At 43.2% G+C, this 25,749-nt stretch overlaps 1 protein-coding gene across 1 annotated transcript in view; it reads right to left on the bottom strand.

Annotated features, from left to right (window-relative positions):
- The window catches only part of TMEM131 (transmembrane protein 131), a 105,691-nt gene that overhangs the window by 5,699 nt on the left and 74,243 nt on the right, over positions 1-25,749 (bottom strand). Inside the window, exons 20-39 of the mRNA XM_084279098.1 lie at positions 23,499-23,651; positions 23,276-23,351; positions 23,049-23,166; positions 20,968-21,106; positions 20,748-20,857; positions 20,308-20,374; positions 19,209-19,360; positions 18,409-18,551; positions 17,093-17,279; positions 15,786-15,971; positions 12,183-12,341; positions 11,011-11,609; positions 6,888-7,063; positions 5,598-5,725; positions 4,112-4,236; positions 3,813-3,971; positions 2,509-2,683; positions 2,044-2,165; positions 1,833-1,929; positions 326-423 (exon numbers count right to left, since the gene is read on the bottom strand). Coding sequence (XP_084135224.1) covers positions 326-423; positions 1,833-1,929; positions 2,044-2,165; positions 2,509-2,683; positions 3,813-3,971; positions 4,112-4,236; positions 5,598-5,725; positions 6,888-7,063; positions 11,011-11,609; positions 12,183-12,341; positions 15,786-15,971; positions 17,093-17,279; positions 18,409-18,551; positions 19,209-19,360; positions 20,308-20,374; positions 20,748-20,857; positions 20,968-21,106; positions 23,049-23,166; positions 23,276-23,351; positions 23,499-23,651 — 3,169 coding nt within the window. The remainder of the gene's footprint in view (positions 1-325; positions 424-1,832; positions 1,930-2,043; positions 2,166-2,508; positions 2,684-3,812; positions 3,972-4,111; positions 4,237-5,597; positions 5,726-6,887; positions 7,064-11,010; positions 11,610-12,182; positions 12,342-15,785; positions 15,972-17,092; positions 17,280-18,408; positions 18,552-19,208; positions 19,361-20,307; positions 20,375-20,747; positions 20,858-20,967; positions 21,107-23,048; positions 23,167-23,275; positions 23,352-23,498; positions 23,652-25,749) is intronic.

Below are 25,749 nucleotides of genomic sequence, written 5' to 3'. Positions count from 1 at the left end.
GAGCCAGTAAAGCTTTGGGGGATGAACAGGAGGAAAACTAAGGGGAAAAAAAAAAAAAAAAAAAGAAATTTTTCTCTTTTTCTGAAACTGAGAAATTTCAAAACTAAGTATCTCCAGCCCAACAGACATTCTAAAGAGTTTCCATCAACTCTCTCTAGGCTAAGACACTGAATACACCAGCAAGGTTTTAATGCACTTTTGCCCGTAGCCATCCTTTCTGGGGGAAGGGACAGGAACACTCTCTGTACTTAGACCAGTGGGATGGAGACAGAGCCTTTCTTCACCTGTATTTGAATGCAGAAAATACTTGAAACCAAAAACTCACCTCCAGTTAGGTTAAAAGAATGTCCAAATGCCGAGAAGGAGTTGAGAGGTGTGAAGTCGGGACTGCTGGGATTGCTGATAGGACTCCACAAACCCGAACTAAACATTATGGAGAAATGGGAAAGCAACACACAGCTCATCAACACAGTGCTGCTGGCAACAGTAACTTACTGATCTATATACTAATGTATAGGTACAAATGCCTGTGTGTGTCATCCAACCCAAACCAGTGTAAGGGACCTCAAAGCTCACCTAGTCCGACCCCCTGCCATGGGCAGGGACACCCTCCACCAGACCAGGCTGCCCAGAGCCCCAACCAGGTCGGGGCAGGGTGGGGGCAGCCACAGCTTCTCTGGGCAGCCTGAGCCAGGGCCTCACTGCCCTCACAGGGAAGAATCTTCTCCTGATGTCTGCTCTAAATCTCCCCTCCTTCAGTTTAAAGCCATCACCCCTTGTCCTGTCACTGCAGTCCCTGGTGAACAGCCCCTCTCCAGCATTCCTGTATACTGGCAGGCTGCAATAAGGCCTCCCCAAAGCCTTCTCCAGGTTGAACAAGCCCAACTCTCTCAGTGTGTGTATATATATATATGTATATGTATATTTTCAATGGTTATGGAGAGTTTGGGAACCAATTTTCGTTTTAACCAAAGATTCCATGAAATACCACTTTCCTACCTGACAGCAACTCTTCTGATCAGTTTTTCAGAAAACTCATAGGGTCTAAACCATAAAACACTTTTTGACAAGCAGAAGGGATAAACACTCACACCCCAGCCTGTGGGTAAGCTTCTTGAAACTACGTATGAATTAACTGGAACCAGAGATAAACATTTATAAACCAAAGCGCCACCCACAACCCTTGCTCACAGAGGCGACTCCTCTGCGTACGGAACCCTGAGTTCAAGCCTGTTTCCTATTCCAGAAAGGTTACCAGACGCTCGCTGCTCTTCACAGCTGAGGCAGACTCACACTGCCAAAATATGTCAGAAGAGACACGTGCCTTGGGGAACGTGACTGAGCACAGCTCTACTCTGCCCCTACTCATTACACCAAGTCCAGTTTTAGTTCCAGTTGCAGTGTTAAAACAGGGAGTGAATGATATTGCTGTGCAGCAAGATATTCTGCCTGTAAACGGTTCCAGGTGACCTTGGTTTGTGCTCCCCAGTAGTGAAAGAGCCAGAGCCAAGCTGATTTCTCACTGTTTGGATGCTCAGGAAACATGAGATTGTTGAATTACTGAGAACGAGGCAGGGGATGTCCCCACTGCACCCACAACATCCTTCCCTCTACTTCTGAGTCACTAAATTTTAAGTACTAATTTTTTTTTGCACAGTGAGAGATGTCATGCTCAGACTTTGCAGAAGAGTTTTGGGGGGGGGGAGGGGCGGGGGGAGAATAAAAGAAAAAAGAACGGGAATGAATTCTGTCACTGCTGTCAAAATGCTATTAGCAGTTTACAATCCCCTTTCTAGGGGCCTGGGTATTTGCCTAGAGAACATAACAATTACCTGTCAGAACCATCACTGTCAACAACTGTGTGGGAAATGCTGATATTGCTGGAAACATCCGTCTTGCTTGGAGAAACCTTTGGTAAACCACTGCCACCTGAAGAATACATAATTGCAACATGAGTAAAAGAAGAAATTAAGAAAAAAAAACCCCAACAGAACATTCAGGAAATACTTAGGAATATTTACAACTATGAACTGCTTCTAGTACCTGGGCTCTTGTCGTAACCTGCAGCTACAGCAGCAAAAGTGGGGTTACCGTTCCGGCCTGGAAGGGAAGCTGCCTTTGCCAGCTTATGCTTGGTACCATTAGGCTGCTTGCTCTTCATTTCACTTCAGGGAAAGGAAAAAAGAAAGGGGGGGGGGAAGGGAGGAGAGCAAGATTTTAGACTTCAGCACTTTGATAAAGAAGCAGCAAATTAAGCTAGCAGTCATGCAAATGTTGTCAACAGCTCAACAGTTCATGTAACTGTGTATTTTTCCAACCTCCCAAGTTGTAAGAACCCCCGGAAAAGTATAAATAGTGGTTAAGATCTGCAGAGTGCGAGCTGCAGAAAGGCAGTTTCCATGGGAAGAGGAAATGGCTCTGAAAAGGGAGATGCAACGTACGAGGCGCACGGGCCCCACCAGCGCTCTGTGCTTGGGAAATCAGTAGGAGGTGCGGATTTGGACTCACTTGCTGCAGCTGCTGTTCACAATGCTGCTGTAAGTGCCTCCTCGTGGCCCAAAAGCTAATGCCGAGGGAGGAGGAGGAGGAGATGGAGAGGCAGGTGTTGGTGAGTGCTGTCGCTGTTTCAGGAAAGCATCTGCGTTCAGGGTTTGTAGAGAGAGTTTATAAAGGTTGTCCGTAGCTGTAAAGAGAAACACAAAACACTGTCCTGTAGCATTTACTTTAAAACAAAGGCTTTTCAAGCTTCTGCTGTCCTTTCTGTTCAAATTACTTGAAGTCTGAAAGAAGGCTCCGGTGAGACCTTACTGCAGCCTGCCAGTACCTGAAGGGGCCTACAGGGAAGCTGGAGAGGGGCTGCTTATCAGGGAGTGCAGTGACAGGACAAGGGGTGATGGCTCCAAGCTGAAGGAGGGGAGATTTAGAGCAGACATCAGGAAGAAATTCTTCCCTGTGAGGGTGGTGAGGCCCTGGCCCAGGCTGCCCAGAAAAGCTGTGGCTGCCACTCCCTGGCAGTGTTCAAGGCCGGGTTGGATGGGGCTCTGGGCAGCCTGGTCTGGTGGAGGGTGCCCCTGCCAGTGGCAGTGGGAGGAACTAGATGGGCTTTGAGGTCCCTTTCAACCCAAACCAGTCTGTGGTTCTGTGTTTATGACAAAGGCTGTTCCCAGTGATGGAAGAAACAGCTCCTGCTCTATACCGACCTGACGCTATTCAGGTTTTCTACCTATTTTCAGAGACTGTACTGCAATAAAAGCTCCAAGATAAACTGATTTGTACAGAAGAATGAACCTCCTAAGAGAGTGCTGTGGGGAGGGGGGTGGCTTTATGTTTGCATGCAGCCAAGAGGAAGGTGATTTGGTTCCCACACAAGGGACTTACGACACAACCAAAAATCTTTTAACGGTGCCCCACGCTAACCACCGCATTAAGGCGTTTTCAGTGTTCCCTCTCAAGGACAAATCATGTAATTAGTTTCAACTTTGACTGCAGCAGACTTGACCAAGCAAAAACCCCATCTGCTGCAGCAAATACATTTTGTTTTCACATGGCAATTCTCATTTCCTCAATTTCCTCAGCAGCTTCTGAATCCTGTTCCTCACTGAAGAGCCGCGGAATGGCCCACGTTCTGCCCACACCGTTTTCCAACCTGCCAGTTCTTACCAGATGCTATCAGTATGAGGCCTACAGCACAAACCACCAGCACAACTGAGCAGTGGAAAAAAGAAAGACAGGAAGATCTATAAACAGCCCGAGCCTACCCACGGGTATTCGCTGCAGAAGAGTAATTCTGTCATCCTCTAGCGAGTACTTACAGCTGCCGGCTTTGTGAAGAGGCACACAGTCCCACTCTGGTGGTGGAGAATCCTTTTCCCCTTCTGAGCTGCTGGTGTTTCCCAGCTCCTGTCCAGACCCACTGGGGAGAAACTTTGCTAAAACCAACGGCCTGCTCTCCAGTAACTTGCTGCCTGGACCTATTCAAAAGACAAGCAAGTTTGCTGATCAGCAACTGGACAGCTTTCTTCTCACACCAGACTGAGTGAAGCACTCAAGAGGGGTTACACACAACCAAATAAAACTCCCAAGGTGTTTACAGAAAATAGCCTCATGTTACCTCTCATTTTGGGGAGGTTTCTCGATTTCGGGCCATTTGTCAAAAGATGCTGTGTAGGTATCTTGGATGGAAAGGTTTTGCGCTGCTTGTTTTCCAGTGGGGGAGCATAAGACAATTCCAAGGAGCTAAATGAAAGAGAGATCCATTTATTTTTAAGCTCTCTGAAGTGCTGAAGATATACACACACACACACACACGCAAATGCACACTATGTATGGGCCATATGGTCTTACAAAAGACTCGTCTCCTGTGGCTTTCTCATGTCAAACTCATGTTCATCTTCAAAGCAACTCTGCCCCGGCAGCCCTGGCTCATTTGCTACCTGCACTGCCGCACTCATTTATTAGGCCTCACTCACCTTCCAGGAGCAGCTCTCATCCCAGAGCTCAAGGATTACAAACCCTTTGGTTATACAGAGGCAAACAAGACGTGGCAACTGCCATTCTGCTACTCTGCCCCCACACTTGTTAGATCACGTTCCAGATAAGCTGTTGCCTTGAATGTGCGTGATCATCTTTTGATCGATGACATAAAACGATTGAAACCCACCAAATTTCTTTGGCTAGGTACTGTTCTTTTTACTCCAGCTGATTATGTGTCTCAGTCTTTCTAAAGGGAGGAATTATTTTACCCATTTCTTGCAGAAGAATTCCAAAGCAGCTCTCATTGTGGCATCTGAATACTGCCACATGTCATGAACTTGTGATTTAGATGATAAAGGAAGCAGATACTGGCAAGAATAAATGCAACTGGGAGGAGGCTTTGCCAAGCAACGTTTTCAGAAATATTATGGAGAAACTTAATTTACACTGCCTACTAATCCCAGCTGGTCAAGTATTAATTACAGCAACAGGGAAGACACAGGCCAATACACCATGCCTCAATTTGGTAAATGACTTCTGTGCCACCTGGGTATCAATCTGGTTTCAGCATAACATTTGAGAACAAAACAGAGTCAGACTCAGGGGCTCTGTTTTTCCCTTTCTATCATCACTGAGAACCACCTGCAGTACGGGGAAGGGACTGGAAGCAGCAGCAGCCTCCTTTCGTAACACAACCGAGACTCCAGGCTTGCTCCAGGATACCAAAAAGAAAATTGCCTGGTTGGAATGTCACCAGGGGCAACTGAAGACACTTATGTTAAGGCTGGCTTGCTGTGCTGCCACCCAAAGCTCCTGTCATTGAACCATGAACCCTATTTTGTGTACGTGATGCCTGTTACAAAAAGCTTCACACTGTTTAGCCCCATTTTCTTCTCTGGATTTAGTTCTTTATTTCCACACTGTGTTCCCATTAGAAAATTTACTATTTGCAAGCTTCAGATACTCCCTGCAATGAGGAAGGAAAAGGAAGCTGCCTAAAGGTATCTGCTGCTGGCACTGAGCAGGCTGGCAGCCACAATCAGTCAAATACAGAGATTTTTATCAATCCACCCTCCCTTCAAGCCTGGTGCCCCCTCTTACTAAAAAGCCCACGTTATGCCTACCTGGTTTTGCCATCTACAGGGATTTCTTTCTTGATGCTTGTTAGGAGTTTCTTCGTTTTCTGTTTTGCTTGCACTGCTTCACTTTCAGGTTTTTCTGGTGTAACTTTTCCCTTTTGTTTTTCAGGTTCCTACAAAAGACATTGTCACAACACGGTAACAGACATGAAAAGCCAAGTCCCTCCTGCATCACAACATACAGAGTTATTATAAACAGGGCTGAGGAAAGGATGTTATTTGAAAACACACGTTTTTGCAGCACGTAAGATATCCTTCTACTACTTAGTGAGTACCTACTAAATATGGTATCTATTCTTTTCCTATTTGTAAAAGCAGAAATTGAAATATCTAACAAATTAAGGTGCCTCAGCCAGATCAGATGTTGGCAAGCACACGGCTCCTCAGGCCACGGCATCCGCGTCTACTGAAAAAGATGCCAGTTCTGTACTGAGACCTACACCGCATCTGTCGTACGCAGTCCAGGATGTCAACAGACTCTTCCACAAACCAAAGAGTGGGAGCAACTCCAGCATTTTAATTTTTTTTTTCAAATCCCACTTCTGAGATGTTCTGAATACAAGCCCACTGTCAAATAGCCACCCTGAAGAATCAAAAGGGACTTTTCAAATGGAAGCTTATTAAACTGTAACTGTTAAAAATATATTACATGGATTTCTTTTTTCCTCCAGCTAAAACATTCCAAAGCTCAAATTTAAGACACATCAAGATTGAGGCTTGGTTTCTTTCTCTTTGTGATTACCTCTGCTTTGCTGGGTTGCCCAGCACATGCTCTAGGACCAAATCTTTAAGACAACCTGCCCTCTACATAAATTGTTACAGCATGTAAACCAAATGAGTAAAATAAAGGTGCAAGTCACCACCAGTGACCTGACACCCCCTGTAAGTGAGGAAACACTTGTGGTCAGTGCACACCTTGTTTATCAATTAGTGCCCACGCTTTGGCATTCTATCTGCAGGCAGCCCAGGCCAGGAGCGTGTGGAGGGACAGTTGCCATGGTGCTGCTGAACACTGGTGGCTTATTCAAACCACAGTCACTTGGGCACCTTCAGTCCTGCGACTACATGATTCAAGCATGTTCTTACTCAGGGGAGCAGATTTTAGAGAGGAGAAGCAAAGGCAAGGATTGTGGAAAATGGCTTTTAAATAAGATTCTTCCTTTGTTAGGGATTAGAATATATAGAACTTATGGGCAGGGGGAAGAGACTGTATTCCTGCTCCCACAGGTGACCCGCCAGATACAGAAAAGCCTCCTTTTACGAGCAGCGCCCTACCTCTTTGAGAAGTGGTTCTGTGTCTGGGTTGGAGGTTTCGGTGGTGGTTGAAGAACTGTCATCATCTGCCAAGGAATCTTTTAGTTCATCTTCCTGTTGCTTTCCTTTCCCTCTTCTGTCCTTTTCTTCCCGCTTCTTCTGTGGCTTAGCCTTGCGCTGAAGTGTTTTCCCTTTCCCTAGGGAGATAAGGGCACTTCAGATTCTCAGCAGCAGGACTGGGAGATGGGCTAGTTCACCTCATTTTGGAGGCCAACCCCCACGATTAAACCTCTGAAATTTTTCATCTGTTAGGACACACCAACCATTTACAGCCACACTGCACACAAGTGACAGCACCAAACCTGAAGAACCCTGATCTCCATGTGCCACTGTCTCCACCTCCGAGCCCCACCACCACTGCCTCTCTGTAGACGTGGGCACCCGGCTACCTATAATTCTGCTTGCTCCGCTCCTGGCATTCCTTTTAAACACCTTAGAATCCAATTTGACAGTCTGACCATGTTTAAACTTGAACTTCAGTAATTGGTACAAGCTTTACCGTCCAAAAAATTGAAGAACAGACATGATCAGCATGGTTGCCAGTTGAAAAAGCCCCACACAACGCGCAGTAAGGCTACAGCAGATGAGAAAAATCACTTACAGTATTTGTCTAGCAAAGACGTAAAAACCCCCAACCCCCAAAACCTGAAATCTCACCCCCAACTACAATTTCTCCCCTTGACACATGTTACTCTTCCAGAGTGTGCTATTCTAGGAGGTATGACTAAGCTGACTGTAAAATAGTTTGGCTTGACACACAAAGTGTTACTGCATCTCAAAGTAGGGAAAACGACGCGTTGAACACTCCAGGAGATGCTTAATCCACTTTCTTGAAGGAACCCACAGATAAACAAGCAAACAAAAAACCCCCAAATACAGCAAGCTACTCCAACAGCTGTTTTTCCTGCAATGTCTGCAGGCAAACTGAGAGGCAGCGCACTAAGTTCAAAACACAGAGGTTTAAGAACCTTGAAAATTGAGCCAGAGGTCCTGGCTTCCAAAATGGGCAGGATTTGGCTCCTGGGGAGTAAAACAGTTACTGGAAAAAAGCATCAATACAGAGAAACTGGTGTGTGGGGTCGTCAGTACCTTACCTTTACCGCCTCTTATTCTCCTACGCTCACAATATCCTTACGCCTTTCATCAGATGCCACATGGGCCTTTCCCAGCGAGACCCTCCTTGGGAGCTGCCCTTCAGCCTACGAGTTCCCATGCATGAGCCACACAGCACCTGCCTACTGCTGCCAGGACGGACTTACTAGTTCCCTCAAGTAACGACTCAATTGACCTGTGCTGAGCAAGTGGATTCAGCATCTTCTGGGATTTGTATCAGCTCAAGTTGGAATTGAGTCTGGAAGTACAATGCCAGCTGTCCTATTTCAAGTGGCAGAATGTCCCACAGGAAAGTGCACCAAAACATATAGTTGCCTTCAGTATTTTGGTGAGTACCAGGTACATATCAAAGGACAGCGCCTTCAAACCTGGTTTTTTTCATGCTTAATATCCATGTTTTCTGTATCAGGAACTAAAATATTGGCAATAAAATATTCTTTTGGATGCAAATGCAAATAGAAGCATAAATAAAGTAGCTCTTGGAAATTTTCTAGTGGTCAGCTTCTCCCTTATCGGGTGCTTTTGCTCTTAAGATGTGTGCCAAATGCAGTCCACACTCAGATTTGCTAAACAATTTAATGTTCAGCATCAGCAAACCCATTTCAGATGTTATCGTGACATGAAAATATAACATGAACCAGCTGCTTAACAAAAATCTGATCTAGCCTCTGTGGCAGCCTGCTGGTGCCCCAGCGTTAGGAAACTGAAACAGAAGACTGTAAAGAGGGGAATCCTGCCCAGTTTTAGTTCAGAAGCTGCTGCTTCTGCAAATGTTTGTGATGGGCTTGAGCTCTTTATCTGAAGACAAATATCAGCATGTGTTCATAGATCCAGACAGACAGCGGAACTTCCCCTCTGGCTTTATGGTTCTAAAGAGGGCAAATGGAAACAGGCAAGTTCTGTCTGAGTTAATAAGTTGCACTGAGTTTTTGTGAGGCGAGTTACAGCTTACAGGTAAGTTTGGTGGGTTGTTTCTTTTTTTAAATAAGGCTTCTCCAAAAGAAGCCTTCCTGCATAAATCTGATTTGTTGATCTAAGATGACAAAGAGGTCAAGAGAACTGTCTGGATTGCGGAATGCAACATTCATAATACGCTCTGCAATACAGAGTGTGGTGGTTTACTGAGTATTTCAGCATGTCAGGGCGCAAATGATGCAGAGCCTCTGAAGCAGGGGAAAAACGTGAATTTATCTGAATGAATTTCTCATTGGGAGAAAGTCACCGAACATGAAAGTGATGCCAGAAAGTGGAAGCCTTTTAAGTGGTTAAGAACTAAGTATTTTATCACTGTTTAACCAGCTTTTGAAATTGATAGACAAATCGATGGGAACAGCCGTCTCGAGAAGACGCCTTTCTGTGCAGTTGAAAAGCTGCAATCAAAGGTCTGTCAACACTTGGAGCAGCTGTTGGGTAAGTGAAGCTCCCAGCACACAGCCTGCCAGAAGCTGCTGGAGGTACACAACTGTCACCATCGGCACACCACATTATTTGGATCAGAAACAAGCTTTTCAAACCTCTGCATGGCAGCTGAGTCGTGCAGCAGGACCAGAGTGCAGGAGCTGGTTTCCTGTTAGGTTGAACTACAGATGGAAGAGGGGCTCCAGAAGCGCTCCGTCCCTGGACTGGATCAGCCCGCCATGAAGCCTCTCAGGCAGACCTTACTGGGACGTTACACCCCCACCACCAGCCACTTTGCTTTCTAGTGCTCCAATACTGTGCTATTTGCTGGGGCAGATGCTGCCTATGAAACCTGCCTTGAGCCACGTCCTTTGCTGGAGTACCATTCAGCCTTTGTGAAACAATACCTGAAAAGCTGGTTGTAATTCTCTTGAGATGAATTACCTCAGTCTAAACCAAAATAGCCCAGAAATAAAGCAGCACATTCAGCAGGATCCCCAAACCTCTCATCACTTCAGAGTCTCCCCTTTGAAAGTCCAGATGCATCATCACATCCACTCTGAGCTAATTAAGAGCTGTCTGCTCGCTACTCCCCAACCTCTTCGGTGGTATGTGGTCATGCAGATGCTTCAGGGTTTGTGTGCCTTCCCACCATTCATTTTCTCAACTTTCTCTCTCAGGAGCGACACAGCAGTAGTGCTGTTTCTGTACAACAGCATTGCTTGAAAAAAGTGGAAACTCACTTAGGAACAAGCACCTTAAGGTTAAATTTATAACCACATAACTCTGGGACACAAGTGAAGTGGCTACCACAAAAGCATGGTAACGAGTTCTACTCCAACAAAGTGTTGATGAGAAAGGAAGATAGCTCATGTATAATTTTAGCTGTCTGAATCTATCTAATGTATGAAATCCAATAAATTATTTTAAGCATTAGGCAATCAAAAAGATGCATGAATGATTCAAACTCAACTCCAACCACACACAATGATGACTGCAACTTATAAACACAAGTGCTGTATTATTAGTTTGCTGACCACCTGACATCAAGGATTTTCTACAAGTGCAAGCCTGGGCATGAAGAATTCCACCCCCTAACAACACCACAGGGAGTTACAGATCTCTTCTTCCTCTTGCTCTCCTCCCTTTCTCCCCATCTCCGTTCCTGTAACGCACTCAACTTTCTTTTCCCTTTCCCTTTCCTCAACACCCAGCCCCAAGTAAAAATGATGGAGGTGGGAGGGATGGATGCCAACCCAAAGGCAGGGGAGTAGCAACCAAAAGCACCTTTCTTCTTCAGAGGGTCAGAAATCTATAAATAGTTACACTTGCTTTTATCACAATGTTCCAAAACATTTGCAGGCTGAATCTCAATCCAGCACTGCATGGAGAACTTCCCTGCCATGAAATGAAAGGAGGTGTTGGAGGCAGGGGCGCATACTGCAGGGCAGGGAACAGCTGAGAAGCTATCGCTTTCCACGCTATGTAAACACGACCTTTACAGTTGATTAAATCTTGTTCTCTGGCTTCTGCCTAATGAATCATCTGGTTAAAAAAAGCAGAATCGTATTACCTTTGTTTTTTGCTAGTGGAGATGGGGGCTGCTCTGTAAACACATCTGGGGAAGGGGATTCTGGGTGGTCAAAGTCTTTCTCCATAGTTTCTATGAGCCCAGTGAGATCTGAATCCTCTGAGCTGTGCCTTCTGCTGCCGGCACACTCGGCATGAGGCGGGCTGAGAAGTGGGAGCTGTGGCAAAGCACTTTCAGTCTGTTGCTCTTGCTGCTGGGGCCCGGGAGCTGGGGGTTGCTGGGGGGGCTGCTCTGCCAAAGCTGATGCTTGCTGCTGCGTGGGCTGCTGGTTCTGCCTCGTCCCCTTGGCTCTTTTGGTGCTGGCAGCATGAGTCTGAGCGGTGGCACCTGAATCCAAGGCAAAGGGGCCTGCTCTGTTCACCGACTGCAGGGAAGCCGCCTGTGCTGAAGTCCTATTAGTTATGCTGGAGCTGCTTTTGGATTTGATGTTTTCAACGTCAGGTGCGTTTCTGTTGCTGTGAAGGTGCGCGGCTGCGCTGCACTGCTTGTGACTCCCTGCAGCGGATCGCGAGGACGAACCGCCTCCTCCGTAGATCCCTCTGGATGAACTGTGATTAGAATCTGATCCAAGCGTGTTCAAGCTGGAAGAACAACGAGCCTTTAAATACACCCTACAAACACACTCTACTCCACATGAAAAAAAGAATCGCTATGCCCAAAAGAATCCTTGAACCACACTGTTCTTGGCACAGAACCAACAAAACTGCCCAAAACTTGTTTGGCCAGTCAGCAGCCTTTACCTTATCCTGTTCCCTTGCTTGCTGTATGGGTGAACAAAACCACCACAAAGTGACAGTCAATATATATGTTGGAGGGAACACTGAAAGGGGAAGAACTTGTTTGTAACTGAGGACACCACAGGTAGGAACTTGTGGTCTGCAGTTTTTCTGCAGTCCATACCTTTTGGGTTTTAGAACATTAACAGGAAACTTGACAGGATTTAGATGTGGTTGGGTTTCTTTCTTTCTTCCCCTCTCCCCACTCAACCCCAAAAAGATGGATGTTCCTCACAATCATCTGTTTATACAAGAAACTGTGAGGGTCTTTATTAATTTACCAGAAGAGCAGCACTACCTTCTTACTGCCTTTATATGTAAAGAAAAAAAATAGAAAAGGAAGAGGGAGAACATCCCACAGGAAACCCAAACACTTACTTCCCGTCAGATGAAATTCCAACTATTCTCCTGAGATCAAGTGGCCTTCCCATATCAAAGGGAGGGTTTGAGGCTTCAAAGGACAAGCGTCTCCTAAATGGCTCCCAAATTCCTTGAGCTTCTAGATAGGCTGTTCCAATTACCAAAAGAAAGAGCACACTGCAGAGAAGAGAGAGAGTGATCTAAGTATTTCTGAGTTTTGAGCGCTGTGAGGTTAATGAATCTCATCACACCAGGCAAGATGTTTGTATCTTGTACTAAAAAGCTGAAAAATGCATCCAAGGCACAACTTTGATAGGAAGAGAAAACACACCAGAGTCTAGCGTGACACACACGTCGCTAGCACTGAGAATGGAAGTTAGACGTAAGCCTGACACTCCGTTGCAGAGAGTATTAACCCAAAAGAAAAATGAGGAGATTTGACATCACAACAGCACCCAAGCAGCCAGCAGCTCTTGGGTACAGCTCTGTTCTACAGGTCAAGGCACATGCTGCCACTTAGGGAAGTGCCACTTCATCATTTCAAGGAGTTTTACAACCAACTGCATCTGCTGCGACACGGTGTTGAGGAGCTCTCTGCTTACATAACGCGCCGCAGTGAGCTGCACTGTTGAATGAAGCAATGAAACCACTGCAGAGACCTTCATCCTGCTATCGATGTCATCTGCTCATAGGTGGGAGTTTCGGGGGGAGGAGAAGCAGTGGTGATGACTAAAGCTTGCCTTGCCTACCACCCTGGAAAGTTTACAAGCAAAGAACTCTAATAGCAACTTCAGTTACTGTTCTGCCCTGTGCTGACTGGCAGTTTTCCTAAGCCCGATACAGGAAAACCAGCCTCAGTTCACACAGAAGGATGAGATAGTTCTTGCTTAATTTTAGCTAAAGGAACCTAAGCCTAGCTACCACCTTTTAAGTTTTAACTATCACCCAAAATAGAAGGAACTCTGAAGCCCATCTCAGCTGTTCAGAGCAGGTTATCAGTGGGGTTTTCCCTGCCACCAGGATTAAAAAGAATTCCAGATGCCAACCTGACAGCAGAAGGTAGGAAAGAATTGTTGTGCCATATACTGACAGGAAACAGAAAATTTAAAGACATTTTTAAAGGAATTTTTCAGATGAGCTCATACAAACTGTTACTCAAAAGAGCCTGTTTTGGGTGCCACACCATCAGAACTGGAATGACCCTTGGGATTAAAGAAAAAGGCGTAATCTCTTTCACTCACTAATGGCAATCCATGGTGCTATTTGAAAGTTTCACAGGCCTGATCCTGACAAGAGCATCCCATCTCTACCAACCACCGTGGTGCTACACAAGATTGGGTTGCAGCACACAGGGTTCTGGTGGGCTGAGTGGATGGGTAGACTTCCCCCTCAACCCCACAGTGCTGCCCTCATGGTCCCAGTGCTGGGGTCAGCAAAGGGTGTGCAGGGGAAGCTGCAGCAAAAGGCCACCTCGAGGGCTTCTCCTCTGCCGCTCTCTGGGTAAGGACTCGGCTCCCTTTACGTAAGCCAACTTTGGTGTTTTGATAAACAAACCCCAGCTCTGAACCAAAAAACAGAACATAAATTGCTTCATGGTCTTTTTAACTGCACTTGCTGGCTTTGGCATGGTGGTGGTGGGACCAGTAGGTTGCGTTTTTTGCTTTAAAAAAATAATGGTAAGAGAACAGAAAAGAAAAATATAGCTAGCACAGAGTGTTTGTGTCATTCAATTTACAAAAATTAGCGTGAGGAACACCACAGTGGGGACTAGCACAGTCTACACACCAAAGAATGATCTTGGCACATCCCTCTTGCCCCTCATGGGTTTCTCCTGCAGCACACATATGCTTCATTGGCAAGTCCACCATTAAAGGGACTGGCTCCTTTGTTCAAAACTTGGAGCCACAAGTATGGCAACAATCCAAACCAAAAGTAATTTAGGGAAGGCAACAAATAAACACCACCCTATCAAATTAAAAATATGATCTAGACAAACTCCTAGCTGTTGTCGTTCAAACTGTTCTTCATTCCTAGCAATTAAGGACAGCTTTACAACAACTTAATGGCAACTAGCAAACCCCTTTGTGATGGCATCTTTAAAGTCAGAGGCTGGCTGTGCACAGGATCCTTGGAATATTGTGACATGGTTACATTAGGACTCTTCTCTAGCTTGCTGTTGAGAAAGGTGTTTTGTGCTTGTAGGAAAAAGATGTAATGAGGGAAAGGATTATTACTCTGCATTATTTTGTAAAGGCTAGTTAACAATACAGCACATGCAAAATTAGCCAAGCAAACTGCACTTGGGAGCTGCCAAACATCGTTCACTCTGTCAATAAACTCAAGAGAAACTAATCTGATACATTTCTAGCAAATATTCATAAGAAAACCACTGAAGTATTTACTCCGCTCCTCCCTAAGCAATGCAGTGTTAGGAAACAAAGTTTCCTAAACAATAGAACTTTTCCTGTTACTTAGGAAAACGCAGTTTCCTAAGTGTTACTTAGGAATGTGTTGAAGAGCTGAAAAAGAAAATTCAGCGGGCTGTTAACTTTATCTTCTCTACTTCTTCCCCCAATCCCTGGCAGGAATGACAGCCTAACCCAACATTTATGTAACACAGTACAGCACCATGGAAGAGCCAGTATCTTCATATGAAAAAACCCACAGAAACATGATGTATCTGTGGCAACGCTTCGGATCTGCAGAGCACAGGAAGACCACTTTTTCCTGACAGGCACCTACCTACAGCAGCAACCCACCTCACACAAAGATGTATCAGCTTAATGCTAATGGCAAAGGAAAACAGCAGTTGCTGTTACTGGTAAGTAACAACTTAACGCTGAGGCGTTTCTGGGTTGGGGTGTTCCCTGGATAGAGGCAGTGGTGGCAAGTGTCCCACATCCAAGCTATGGCCAGGGACACACTGTTCGTAACCCCAGATTTCGAATTAAGGCAGGCAGAGGTTAGGCTAGGAAAACGCAATGGAATTTTCAACTTGTACTCCAACCAGCTGTAGCTAAACTCACCTCAGTTTGCTGAGAAAAAGGTGCATTAATATGCTACTACGTAACCCCCGAGTGCACAGCGCTGCAAACAGAGCCCTTCAGGTTCTCAGAAATCCCATTATTAGCATCACCAGCTGTCTGTCACATACAAGTGGCAGCAAAGTTAAATTCATCCGAAGCATCTGCTAAGCTTGTTACAGCCATTGTCCCCTGTGTCTCTGAAGCACAAATCTCCAGAAAGATACTTAAATTCTCTATGGGAAATCATGGTTAAGCAGTACTTTAACACCTAATTTGATTACAGTTTGTCTGTGTTTATCAAAACCCCACACATTTACCAGGGTTAACAGGAGTATGAATCGCAGTTAAGGAAACAGGGCCAGGCAAGAAGTCTTATGACTTCATCCCCAGCTTGAGCAGAAGGTCAGTGCTCCTCAGCCTTGAACTGTCTCTCAATACATAGGAGGGTTTCTTCATTTGTTATCCTTTTCCACCTGTCCCTATTTCATTTTACACCAGTTACAGCATGTGCTGGATCCATCCATCCCTCTCTAGCCTGTATTCCAGCAGCTCACACACATACACTGACCGGTAAGTACCAACACGTGCACACTACCTCATTATTCCTGAGATGATTATGTACAGCCCCAGTTCCCAGTTGGGCCTGGGCAGGGCTTCTGCACACGTTGCTAACATGTGATATGGAAGGGATGCATTCAAGATAAATATGAATTCAGAGCCTCCCGCTGTGATGAGCTTTAATTCACGTATGACTCTGGAAGCAGTGAAATCAGGTGTAAACCTGAAAACAAAGTAAAGCACGTTAGAACTTTTTGCATGAACTGCACGACAACTTTGAGGTAATTTATATTATTCATACATTAAAAAGTCAGTCAAACAAACCACAAACTCCAATTCCTGTCATGACTGGCACCCCAATCAAACATTTATAACAAGTAGCCCTAGTAATTTAACTAAAAAATACTTACAGGTATCTTTCAAATACCCCCAGATGTGTGTGATGAGTCCATAAACACCTATGCTTAACACATCTGATACACCATATGTAGATACAGTCTAATAAATGAAATTATGTTTTGATCAATCTGTTAAAGGAAAGTTATGAATGCAATAAAACCCCCTAACTGCCGCTCTAAGTGCTGGAACCGACCACTGGGGAGCCACAGTGGTTTTAAACACTTCACCTCCAAGTCACAACCACAATCCGTTTCATAAACCTTACACTGCTGTGTTCCCATCTTGTCCCAAACTAAAATTGTTGCAGAAATACTGTGGAAGCTTCACTGCCTGCAATATCCCATATGTCCTCTTGCAGAACAGAAGCATCTTCTGAACTTCTGCAATACCATATTCTGAACAGTAAAGTTTCAATCCAAGCAGTGGAAAAAAGATCTAGTTTTGGTGCAGGTATCTCTTACAACAGCCACAGACAAATTAAACAATCATCCTTACAGCAACAGACAAAATCTTCAAGACTGAAATGCTGTGCATTATGATGATAATCCATCGACTAAAGGCTCTTTTCTACACACTGCAATGCACCAAACCCTTATGTAAATCTAGATCTTGTGCAAAACCCAAGTGAAGGAAATGTATTAAAAAACACACACAGACTAACATCCTCCAACTCAGTAAGTTACTTTTGCTGGGTAGTAACAAAAGTAATACTAGAGTTAATCACAAAAACTTGAAGTTATTTAAAAATCAAACTGTGTTTGCAAAAAGAGAGTAAAAGTTCATTTTTTGTGCTGTATTAAAATAAACCCACGAACCCAAAACACTCAAAGCTTACATAAAATAACTCAAAATTTAACCAGATGTAACTGTTTTTCTCCAAAAAACAGTTAGGTATATGGAATTCTTAATGTAAGGCTCCCTTCAGCCATAAGAAAAACCACTTACAATATGACAATGTCTTTAGAGGCATTGGCACCTAGTGCAAACTCATGACAGTTAACTACTTTAAATCCATATCCTTCACATGTATAGCCACTGATTTCCATAGTTTTCACATTAATCTGCAGCTGTCCGGTATTTTCCACTTTAAATGTTCTTCTCAGCGTGAAATTCGGTTCTTTATATTTCATTTCTAGAAACAAACAACAGAAAGTAATCAGTGTTGTGCCAAACAGATATCCTTAGCTTTGTTCACGTTGCCCAGCAGAAAGGAGTTCTGTTGGTAATCCAGGAGGAAGGGGGACTAACTAGACCCATGGAAATCTTTAGGTAATCTGCAGGAACAGGTCTCTGCACCAGATTGTCACCACTGTCAAGGGAGGGCACCTGTACAACTCCAGAGCCCTCTTAACTCATAAGGGAAAAAACCCAACCAGACCCCAAACCTCCGACAGCATGCCTGCCTCTCAAAAAATAATCACTTATGCTGTAAAGGTCTTTGACATACTGCATAATACTGTGGTATTCTGTGAAAAGTCACAGCATAAAAAGAACTACAGCTTTTTCTTTTTGATGTCTTTAAAATAAAATCCTCGGCTCAGCTACACATCTTATTTGCAAAAATAAAAATCCCTAAAGCACAACATGTAAGAGGTAACCACTAAGCTTTCTTGAAGTATTCTTACTCATCCCTTGCTAATATCAGGAAATAATTAAGACAGCACCTTAAAATATTTCTGGAAATTTGCAAAGTAATAAAAGCAGATTTTAATACAAGATAAAACTAAGACCTCTTTTACCAGTTCCTTCAGTAATGCAGGGACTCTTAGCTCTGCTCTTAGAAGCGAGCCCGGGACACAGAGCAGAAAGCTTCTCACCCCAGAACAGAATCTGGCTGGGGTGTAATTTCCATTGAGGAACACACCCCACCTTCTTCCGTGTTGGCTATGTGCACGTTGGTTCTGAAGGTGTGAGGGGGAAAAACCAAACCAACCCCAAACAAACAGAACATCACACCTGTGATGCACTCAATTAAATTCAGGAATTTGAGATTGTCCTAGTACATTTACTAGGATCTTCACCTCCTCTGCCCTGAATTTTAATGGATGAAGAGCTTTTGTTTCATCCTTCCTAACACTCACATCAAAATGAAAAAGGTAAAATGTTTCATTTTCTGACTGAATGAAGAAGGAATTTTAATGTATATAAAGGGAACTAAATTTCTGGGGCACTAGAACAAGGGGAAAAAATATTTCCACAAGTTATACATGTAAAATGTTGATTTCTTTTCTGTCCATGATAGTAGCTTGCAAAGTACTCACTTTCTGAGCAGTCTTTTAATAATGCTTCTGTGATTTTAAAGCGTAAAGAACTTCCTGGCCCAGGAGATTTGCCGGCAACTTTCAAGCTCTCCGTCGTTCCTTGTCCTTGTACTATTATGCCGTCCATTACAGTCAAATTATTTCTGTGCACAAAAAAAAAGGGGAAACATTCATACCAGGATTATGCAGTCTATTGCTCCTGCAAACTTCTCTCCAGACCATGAAGTTACATCCTAAAGCAGGACAGAAATATAAGCAGTTCCACAAACAATTCCCCACAATAGGGTAGTAAACAGCGGGGTGGGGGGTGTCTCAAACACCGTGTTTGCAAGACAAAACCCTAAGAAATCACAAGGTAGCCTTCAAATCACAACCCCAGTGAGGTACTGGTAAAAGTTTGTGTTCTGTCCTCAGATGAACGTGTCACACCTGGTACAAAAGTGAAACACTTGCTCAAAAAGAGCTCCTCCTACTAAAGATTGAACTCCTGCTGCAGCTTGATATTGCAGATGGCATCTGTAACTAGAGTCCCCACTTGCAAGACAGAGTAGTGTGTATTTAGGAACTCGGGCCTCAAAGTATCACAGCAGATTCTACTGTATACAGAGTGCAGTTTAACTACTGCCAAACATATCACCATAACATTTAAATTAAATGTTTCTCCAGACACATAATGATTCTACAATTATTCTTGTAAAAGCAAGAGTTGCTTTTTGACAGCCCATCACAAGTATCACCTTACACAGGAAAGAAACAGTAATCAGAAAAACTCACACTCCTTTCAAAAACATTTGTCATACCTGATAACAACTAATGATGAAACAGTTTTGTTAAAAACTGGGGTGAACTTCACCTTGACAGACTTCCTCTCACCAGGCTTTAATATCAGGCTTAAAACTGAATGACGAGCCAGGCCCTTTGTAAGTCCTACAGTGCTCTGTAGCGGCTGGACCTTAAGAGAGTGGGGAGACAAAGCCATGCTTTCAAAGAGAGGAAACTTTTACAGATATTTGATAGAAATTACATTATTTTAGCTAGAAAATTGGTCTTGTCATAAAGAAGTGTGCTACCTGATGACATATACTGGATTTTTTAACCAGATTGTCCAAAAGCACAAGAATTTCCCAACTTACTAGCACACCACCTGCATTTATTAAAAAGCAGAACACCGCTGCAAGCCAGAACTGAGCTAAACTACCCATGTGGATTCATAAAGCTCCAGAAGAAAGAGTTCACAAGTTTTTTTAATGTATATTTTAAACACCACATCAGCATTAAGCCACTATGTAACATTTTTCTACCCTCAAAATGTTCCACTTCAAACATTTTCATAATCTTGTTTTTCCCAAGTAAAGGAAAAAAGGGGGAAAAGCAAACTTAAAAATAAAAGAACTACTGAAAAAAAGTATATTTTGCTAAGTTTGCCTTTCAGGGCTGTGCAAGCATCAGATGGAGGGGAAAAGGTGTATGTAGTGGACAAGAAAAGAAAGTGCTAAGGGTGTGGCATATTATATATCAAAAAAATCACACTCTTAAAGTTGTCCACAAAACTCAAATCCTTTCAAATAAAGAACAAAGCAATGGGAAACTCAATTCTTTATAAATTTAGAACTAACAACCACTACACCAAAGCAAACAATCCTGTATCAGTAACAGAATGAATAAATGCATTTTCCTGTAACTTCTGCAATCCTATTCTAATGTAAACATAGAGAAAAAGCGACATTTTAACTGTTACATTTGAAGAAATGCCACTTCTCCTACTTCCCTGAAAATATCCAACAGAAGTGTCACTTTCTTCACACACCCCAATACCTAAATCTGAAGACACGTACAACTGAACTCATAGTAAGATGTTAGAATACCTCAATACCTTAATGAACGTATTGAAATACTTACGCAATTTCTGAAGACCTGGAACTCTAGAGTCCTCAGGTTGAAATTTGTTGGCTTACTCAAATTAAACCTGAAACAGAGATGCTTTATTTGCTTTCTCCTCCACATCAGGGAAGACAATGACATGCCCGGATCTTAAGGATTAGTGCAAATCAAGACCTGGTGGTAGGACTTGAGCAGCACGCAGCTGAAAGGACCACGCAATTTTTCTGATTCCCCCACTCACACTTCACATTAAGGAAGACACACAAGCAAGAGTTTAGCTTAGCAAGACACACAGATGTGCACTCAATGGCAATCAGCCTGGATTCAGTTCCAGGCCGGGCTAGGGATTCAAATCCCACAAGCAGCCAAACCCGTAACTACCCACAGAGCTGCCAAAAGCTGCACGGGTTCTTTGCAGAACGGTGAGAAGGGCCCAACTGCTCTAGAACAACACTTACCGTTCCAACAGTTTGTCAACAAAGGTGGATGGGTTGGAATAAAGGGCTACAGGGATGAACTGAACGTACACAGGAACGTCAGCTGGATTTTCTAAGAAAATTTCTTCTTCCTATTCAGAAACACAGTATGAGTAACGTTCACGTTGGGGTTAATGTAATTAGAAGCAGCTATTAAAAAACACAGTCCCTGCACCATGATACTATCAGCAGAACAACTTACTGCTGAGCTGTTTGTGTTGGTGAGAGGGAAGCTTAGGTGGCGGGGTGAACTAAGTATGGAAGGCCAGGCCATTTCTGCTGAAATTTTCAACCGGACATCCTTCTGAAGATCTGTATCTACTTCGAATACAGCATTCAGCCTAGAAAAGAAAAGTCAGGGGCCTCACTTTACAGGATTAAAATCAGAAAGACCTGGAAAAATCAGAGTGCTTAAAAGCACAGTTTGAGAAACAGCATAATACATTGTATTTATATACAATTGAAGAAAAACATTGAGCTCTGCCCATATATACCACTATGAAAAAGCGCAATACAAACCCCCCAAACATGCCATATGAGACTCTAAAGATGTTCTTTATTTAAGTATCGTTGCCAACATCCATCCGTTCCAAGTTCTGTTATGGCTCAACTAAAGGTGAGCAGAAAGCATGGCAGGACTTCTGCTCTGCATCACAAATCTGTCAGTATTTGCATTTCTCTTAAATCACTGCCCCCTGGACAGAGGCACACAAATTTATCCTTCACTAGGAAGTGCCTAGCTCTTCTGATTGCAAATCATCAAATATATTTTGGTGTGGTTTTCCTACCAATCTAAATCTATTATATTCTTAAATTCTTTTTCTGCAAAGTTATAAACAGCAGAAAGGAAGAACGTTGGTCCTGCTACATTCTGTTTCCAATACAATGCCCAGACAGCCCCTATCCAGAAAACGTATTGTGCCCACACATGTGCAACGTGCAGTGTGTCTGTACGTGTGCTCTAGCTGCAGCGACACATGGAGCATGTGTCCGGGCATCACACTCCTGCCTCACAAATCTAAAGCAAATCTGAACAAGTCACACTGGGCGTCAGTGACTGTTTCCATCAGTGAATTACATTCTTTGCTATTGCCCAACTTCTGCAACAGATTTGCTTCCTCTTCTCTGACAAGCTCTCCACCAGGAGCTGAAACACGACTAACAGCACCACAGCAAAACAGACGAAACGCCTGACTTCAAACCTAGAGAAGTGTTTTGGAGGGACTCACAATGCCCAAGTCTGAACCCCTGTGGATTCAGAAGGAGCAGTTTCTCCTTTGCTGAATGCTACCTCAGATAGCTGGTTAATTTTAATGCTCTTTAAAAGCATCACATATTCTAGATTATGCTAGATTATGCATTATATTAAATAACATTATGGCACTGTATACTGTATCAACAACTGCTACTTTTTCAGAAGTAGTTTTTTTAAAGGATTTTCCTTTACTGTCCTCTTACTGTAGGTGGTAGGAAATGCTTCAAAGCTATCAGAGTGCCTAAACAGAGGATTCTGTTCAAATCAAATTTGTTTAGGAGTTATTACTGTGTCAGCATTAGAACAAAAAAGTCATAAAGGAGGTATGCTTTTGTTTCACTATTCAGCTGCACAGAGTCAGTGGATTCTCTGCAAACTTGCACCCCTTTTTTGACAGGGCCGTCTTGATGGCTGGCAGCACGAGAGACATGCTTGCTGTTAACGCTAACATATGTTTCTTGGGGATGAAGTCACTTGATGTATGAGAAGGCAGATGTTTAAAAGGTATATAGCAGCCTATAGAGTCTGACTCTTTCTAAAAATTAAATAGCAATCACAAATCACCTATTTAGCAAATCTCAAGGAGAAGCCCCCAAGCAGTTTAATAAATTCACTGAAATGCAATAATCTCAGAATAGCAGCAATAGAAAACCTTATGGAATATCAGAGGCACACTGAGGGCACTACTTCAAAACAGATTAAAGCAGGGATGCTGCACAAACAGTATAATCAGTTCCAGGAAATTTTTGCAGAGTAGAGGCTGCCTTGCTGCTGCCATCTTCTTGAGAACTGCAGCACACTCCAGTGAACAGTAGCTTACAGTGTCGTGTTTGACTTAAGGACATGATTGCTGGTTTTTAACTTTTACAAAAGTTCTTTTTAAAGGTTTTGAAGAAGGCCAAGTACCTCCTTGGCCCCCTCTCAAATAGCACTGCAATAGTAAGAAACCATGTATTTTATAAGAGCACACATAACAGAATTATCTAGTGACTTAAGGGCCTAGAAAGTAGCGGGAATAGAATACTTACCTATGGCTTGAGTTCTCTTTGATTTCTGTCCATTCTTTGAATAAATTCTCGTGCAAATCCCAGTCAGAATCCCATGCATCTTCCTGCATCGCTACGCTGTGCTGGACTTTAGATTCCGCTTTAAGAAATAATGCGGTTATCAAACTTTTATGTAAAATCACTGCTTAAGGAGAAAGTTTTTTGGGTTTTTTAAAAAGATTTTCATCAGAAAGTTGAACATTACTTACATTTGGATAGAAAAGGCAGTCCTACATAACAACGATCTCCACACTGCAAACCAGGATCAAAATAAATATTTGCAATCTGCAAGACAGAAGAGTAGATCAGTTGAGAAGCTGCACAATACGTATAACCAAAGGGAAAAGGAGGTTTCTGATGACCACAGAAACTTAACATATGGCATGTGTAAGAGAGAACTTATAAATGTATAGAAATAAGGCACAAACAAACCTTTGATTTTTTCCCTGGCTCTAAATCTTCTTTGTTACTTCTTAGCCTCTTGTAATAAAACCTTACATCTTCTGACAGGGAACGTATGTGTTGTATTTTCACTTTCTGAGAAAAGGAGTTCATAATGTTCAGGCTCTGGTGAACTACTTTCCCCTAAAGAAAGGAAAGGATGAAAGAAGTCTGCAGGATATGCATTTTCCCTAGCACATGTATTTATTTATGCAGGCTGGAAAAGACCACAACAGAGCTAACTTTGAGATTTTAAACTATGCTATCTTAAAACAAAGCAGCCACTTGTAAAACTTCAAGGTAAGTTTCTGTGAACTGACATTCTCCCCTCCATCTGCTCCCACAGTTCATCCCTCTTTCAAAAAATAAATACACTTTAAGTGTCTTGAAGAGCTAGGACAACAGCTCTGCTCAACCAAATCATGTTAAATGCACTAGAGGAGGAAAGGCAAGGGAAACAAGCTTCTTGTACGAGATGTAGTAGTTGCTACTAATTAGAAATAAACTGTAAGGTAAAGCAGAGTGAAGCTGCAGGTTACAAAAACTACCGGTGACAGAGAGCATTTAACAAAAAAAAATACAATCCTCCTTCCCATTTCCAATGAAATTAAGACAGTAGGCACTAAAATTACATTTACAAAGAAAAGAATGGAAGTTTTTTCCCCACACTTTCAGAGCTGGCCTCCTCTTCTGCACCAAACATTACGCTATCTTTTAAGCACGGAACTGTGTGTCATGATCAGAACCATTGCAGTGCTCAAGCTCTCTCCTGCCCTCACTCATAAATCAATGATTCCATAGGTGGTTTTCACCTTATCTACAAACCCAACCATGACAAGTAAGAATAAGAATATATAAAAAACAAAACAAAAAGCACAACTCAGGACCAATGTCAAGATTTCAGATTTATATAAAATATATGAAGCCAAGGGAATTTCACTACCTAAGACTAGAGCTTTTAACGTTCCCCTTCAATCAACACTTTCAGCTTTTTAAAAAGTTCTCAAGGTAAGGACTAAAACAGAGAGGTGGGAGAGCTGCACTTCTGCAGGCTCAAAATTTGACCGTGGCCTTAGGAAACAGTGACTGTGATGGTTTAACCCCAGGCAGCAAGTAAGCACCGCAGAGTCCCTCCCCTGCAACAGGATGGGGAAACAGAATTAGCAGGTTAGAAGTGAGAAATCTTGTGAGCTGAGGTAAGAACAGTTTTGTTACTGAAATACAACAACAATAATGATAATAATAATTATAAGGAAAAGAAAAAATTATAATTAAAAGGCAAATAACAAAGAGAGGCAAATAAAACCCAAGGAAGACAAGTAATGCAAATGAAAACACTTGCTCACCACTAACTGAACGTTGCCAAGTCAGTCCTCAAGCAGAAGCACACATCCCCCACCCCAGCAACCTTCGCCCAGCTTTATATGCTGAGCATGACGACATGGAATATCCCCTTGGCCAGTCTGGGCCAGCTGTCCCGGCTGTGTCCCCTCCCAACTCCTTGTGCACCCCCAGCCTACTCACTGGTGGGGTGAGGTGAGAAGCAGAGGCCTTGGCTCTGAGTAAGCGCTGCTCAGCAGAACAAAACCGTTCCTGTGCTATCAACACAAATGTGTTTGCAGCCCAAAAATCAAGACACAGCACTATAATAACTACTGTGAAAAAAAGTGAACTCTACCTGCCAAAACCTGCACAGCCTCAATAGTAGCAACTACAGAGGTGAAGAAACTACAAGAATAAATCTCTAAACAGTATAGTCCTGTTAAACTGAGTCTGTGGAATCCTGTGAGTAGCAAACTGCCACCAGTTGGGTATGATAAGAGATTCGTTAAACTCTGTAGAACAAATGAACAGTGCAAGACCCTTATGCAGCACTTAAACATGAAACAACAGACAGGGAAGAAGGCTCTACACAGCAGTAATAAGAAAAACAGAACAGTGCTATTCAGAACAGGTCCTCAAAGATGAGCTTTGATCAGGGAGGAGTCAAGACGTGGCACCGTGAGCTACAAAAGGACATTATGAAGCAGAAGTCAACCCAGCTAACATCTGTTTAAATCAAAACACTGGTCTTTACACAGCTTGTCTGCACTGTTAGGGTTCTGCTGACAAATTTAATCACAATATCAGAAATCTGACTTAGGTGTGAATACACTAAAATTATAAACAGCCAGCCAGCACTGGGAACCAGGCAGCTGCAGGAGAATTACATCCTAGATATGAACTGAAAAGCAAGTGTTAC

Source organism: Gallinula chloropus, assembly GCF_964237585.1.
Source record: "Gallinula chloropus genome assembly, chromosome: 1".
NCBI lineage: Eukaryota > Metazoa > Chordata > Aves > Gruiformes > Rallidae > Gallinula > Gallinula chloropus.
Note: the sequence above shows the minus strand (reverse complement) of the source record. Positions and strands in the feature narration are given on the sequence as shown.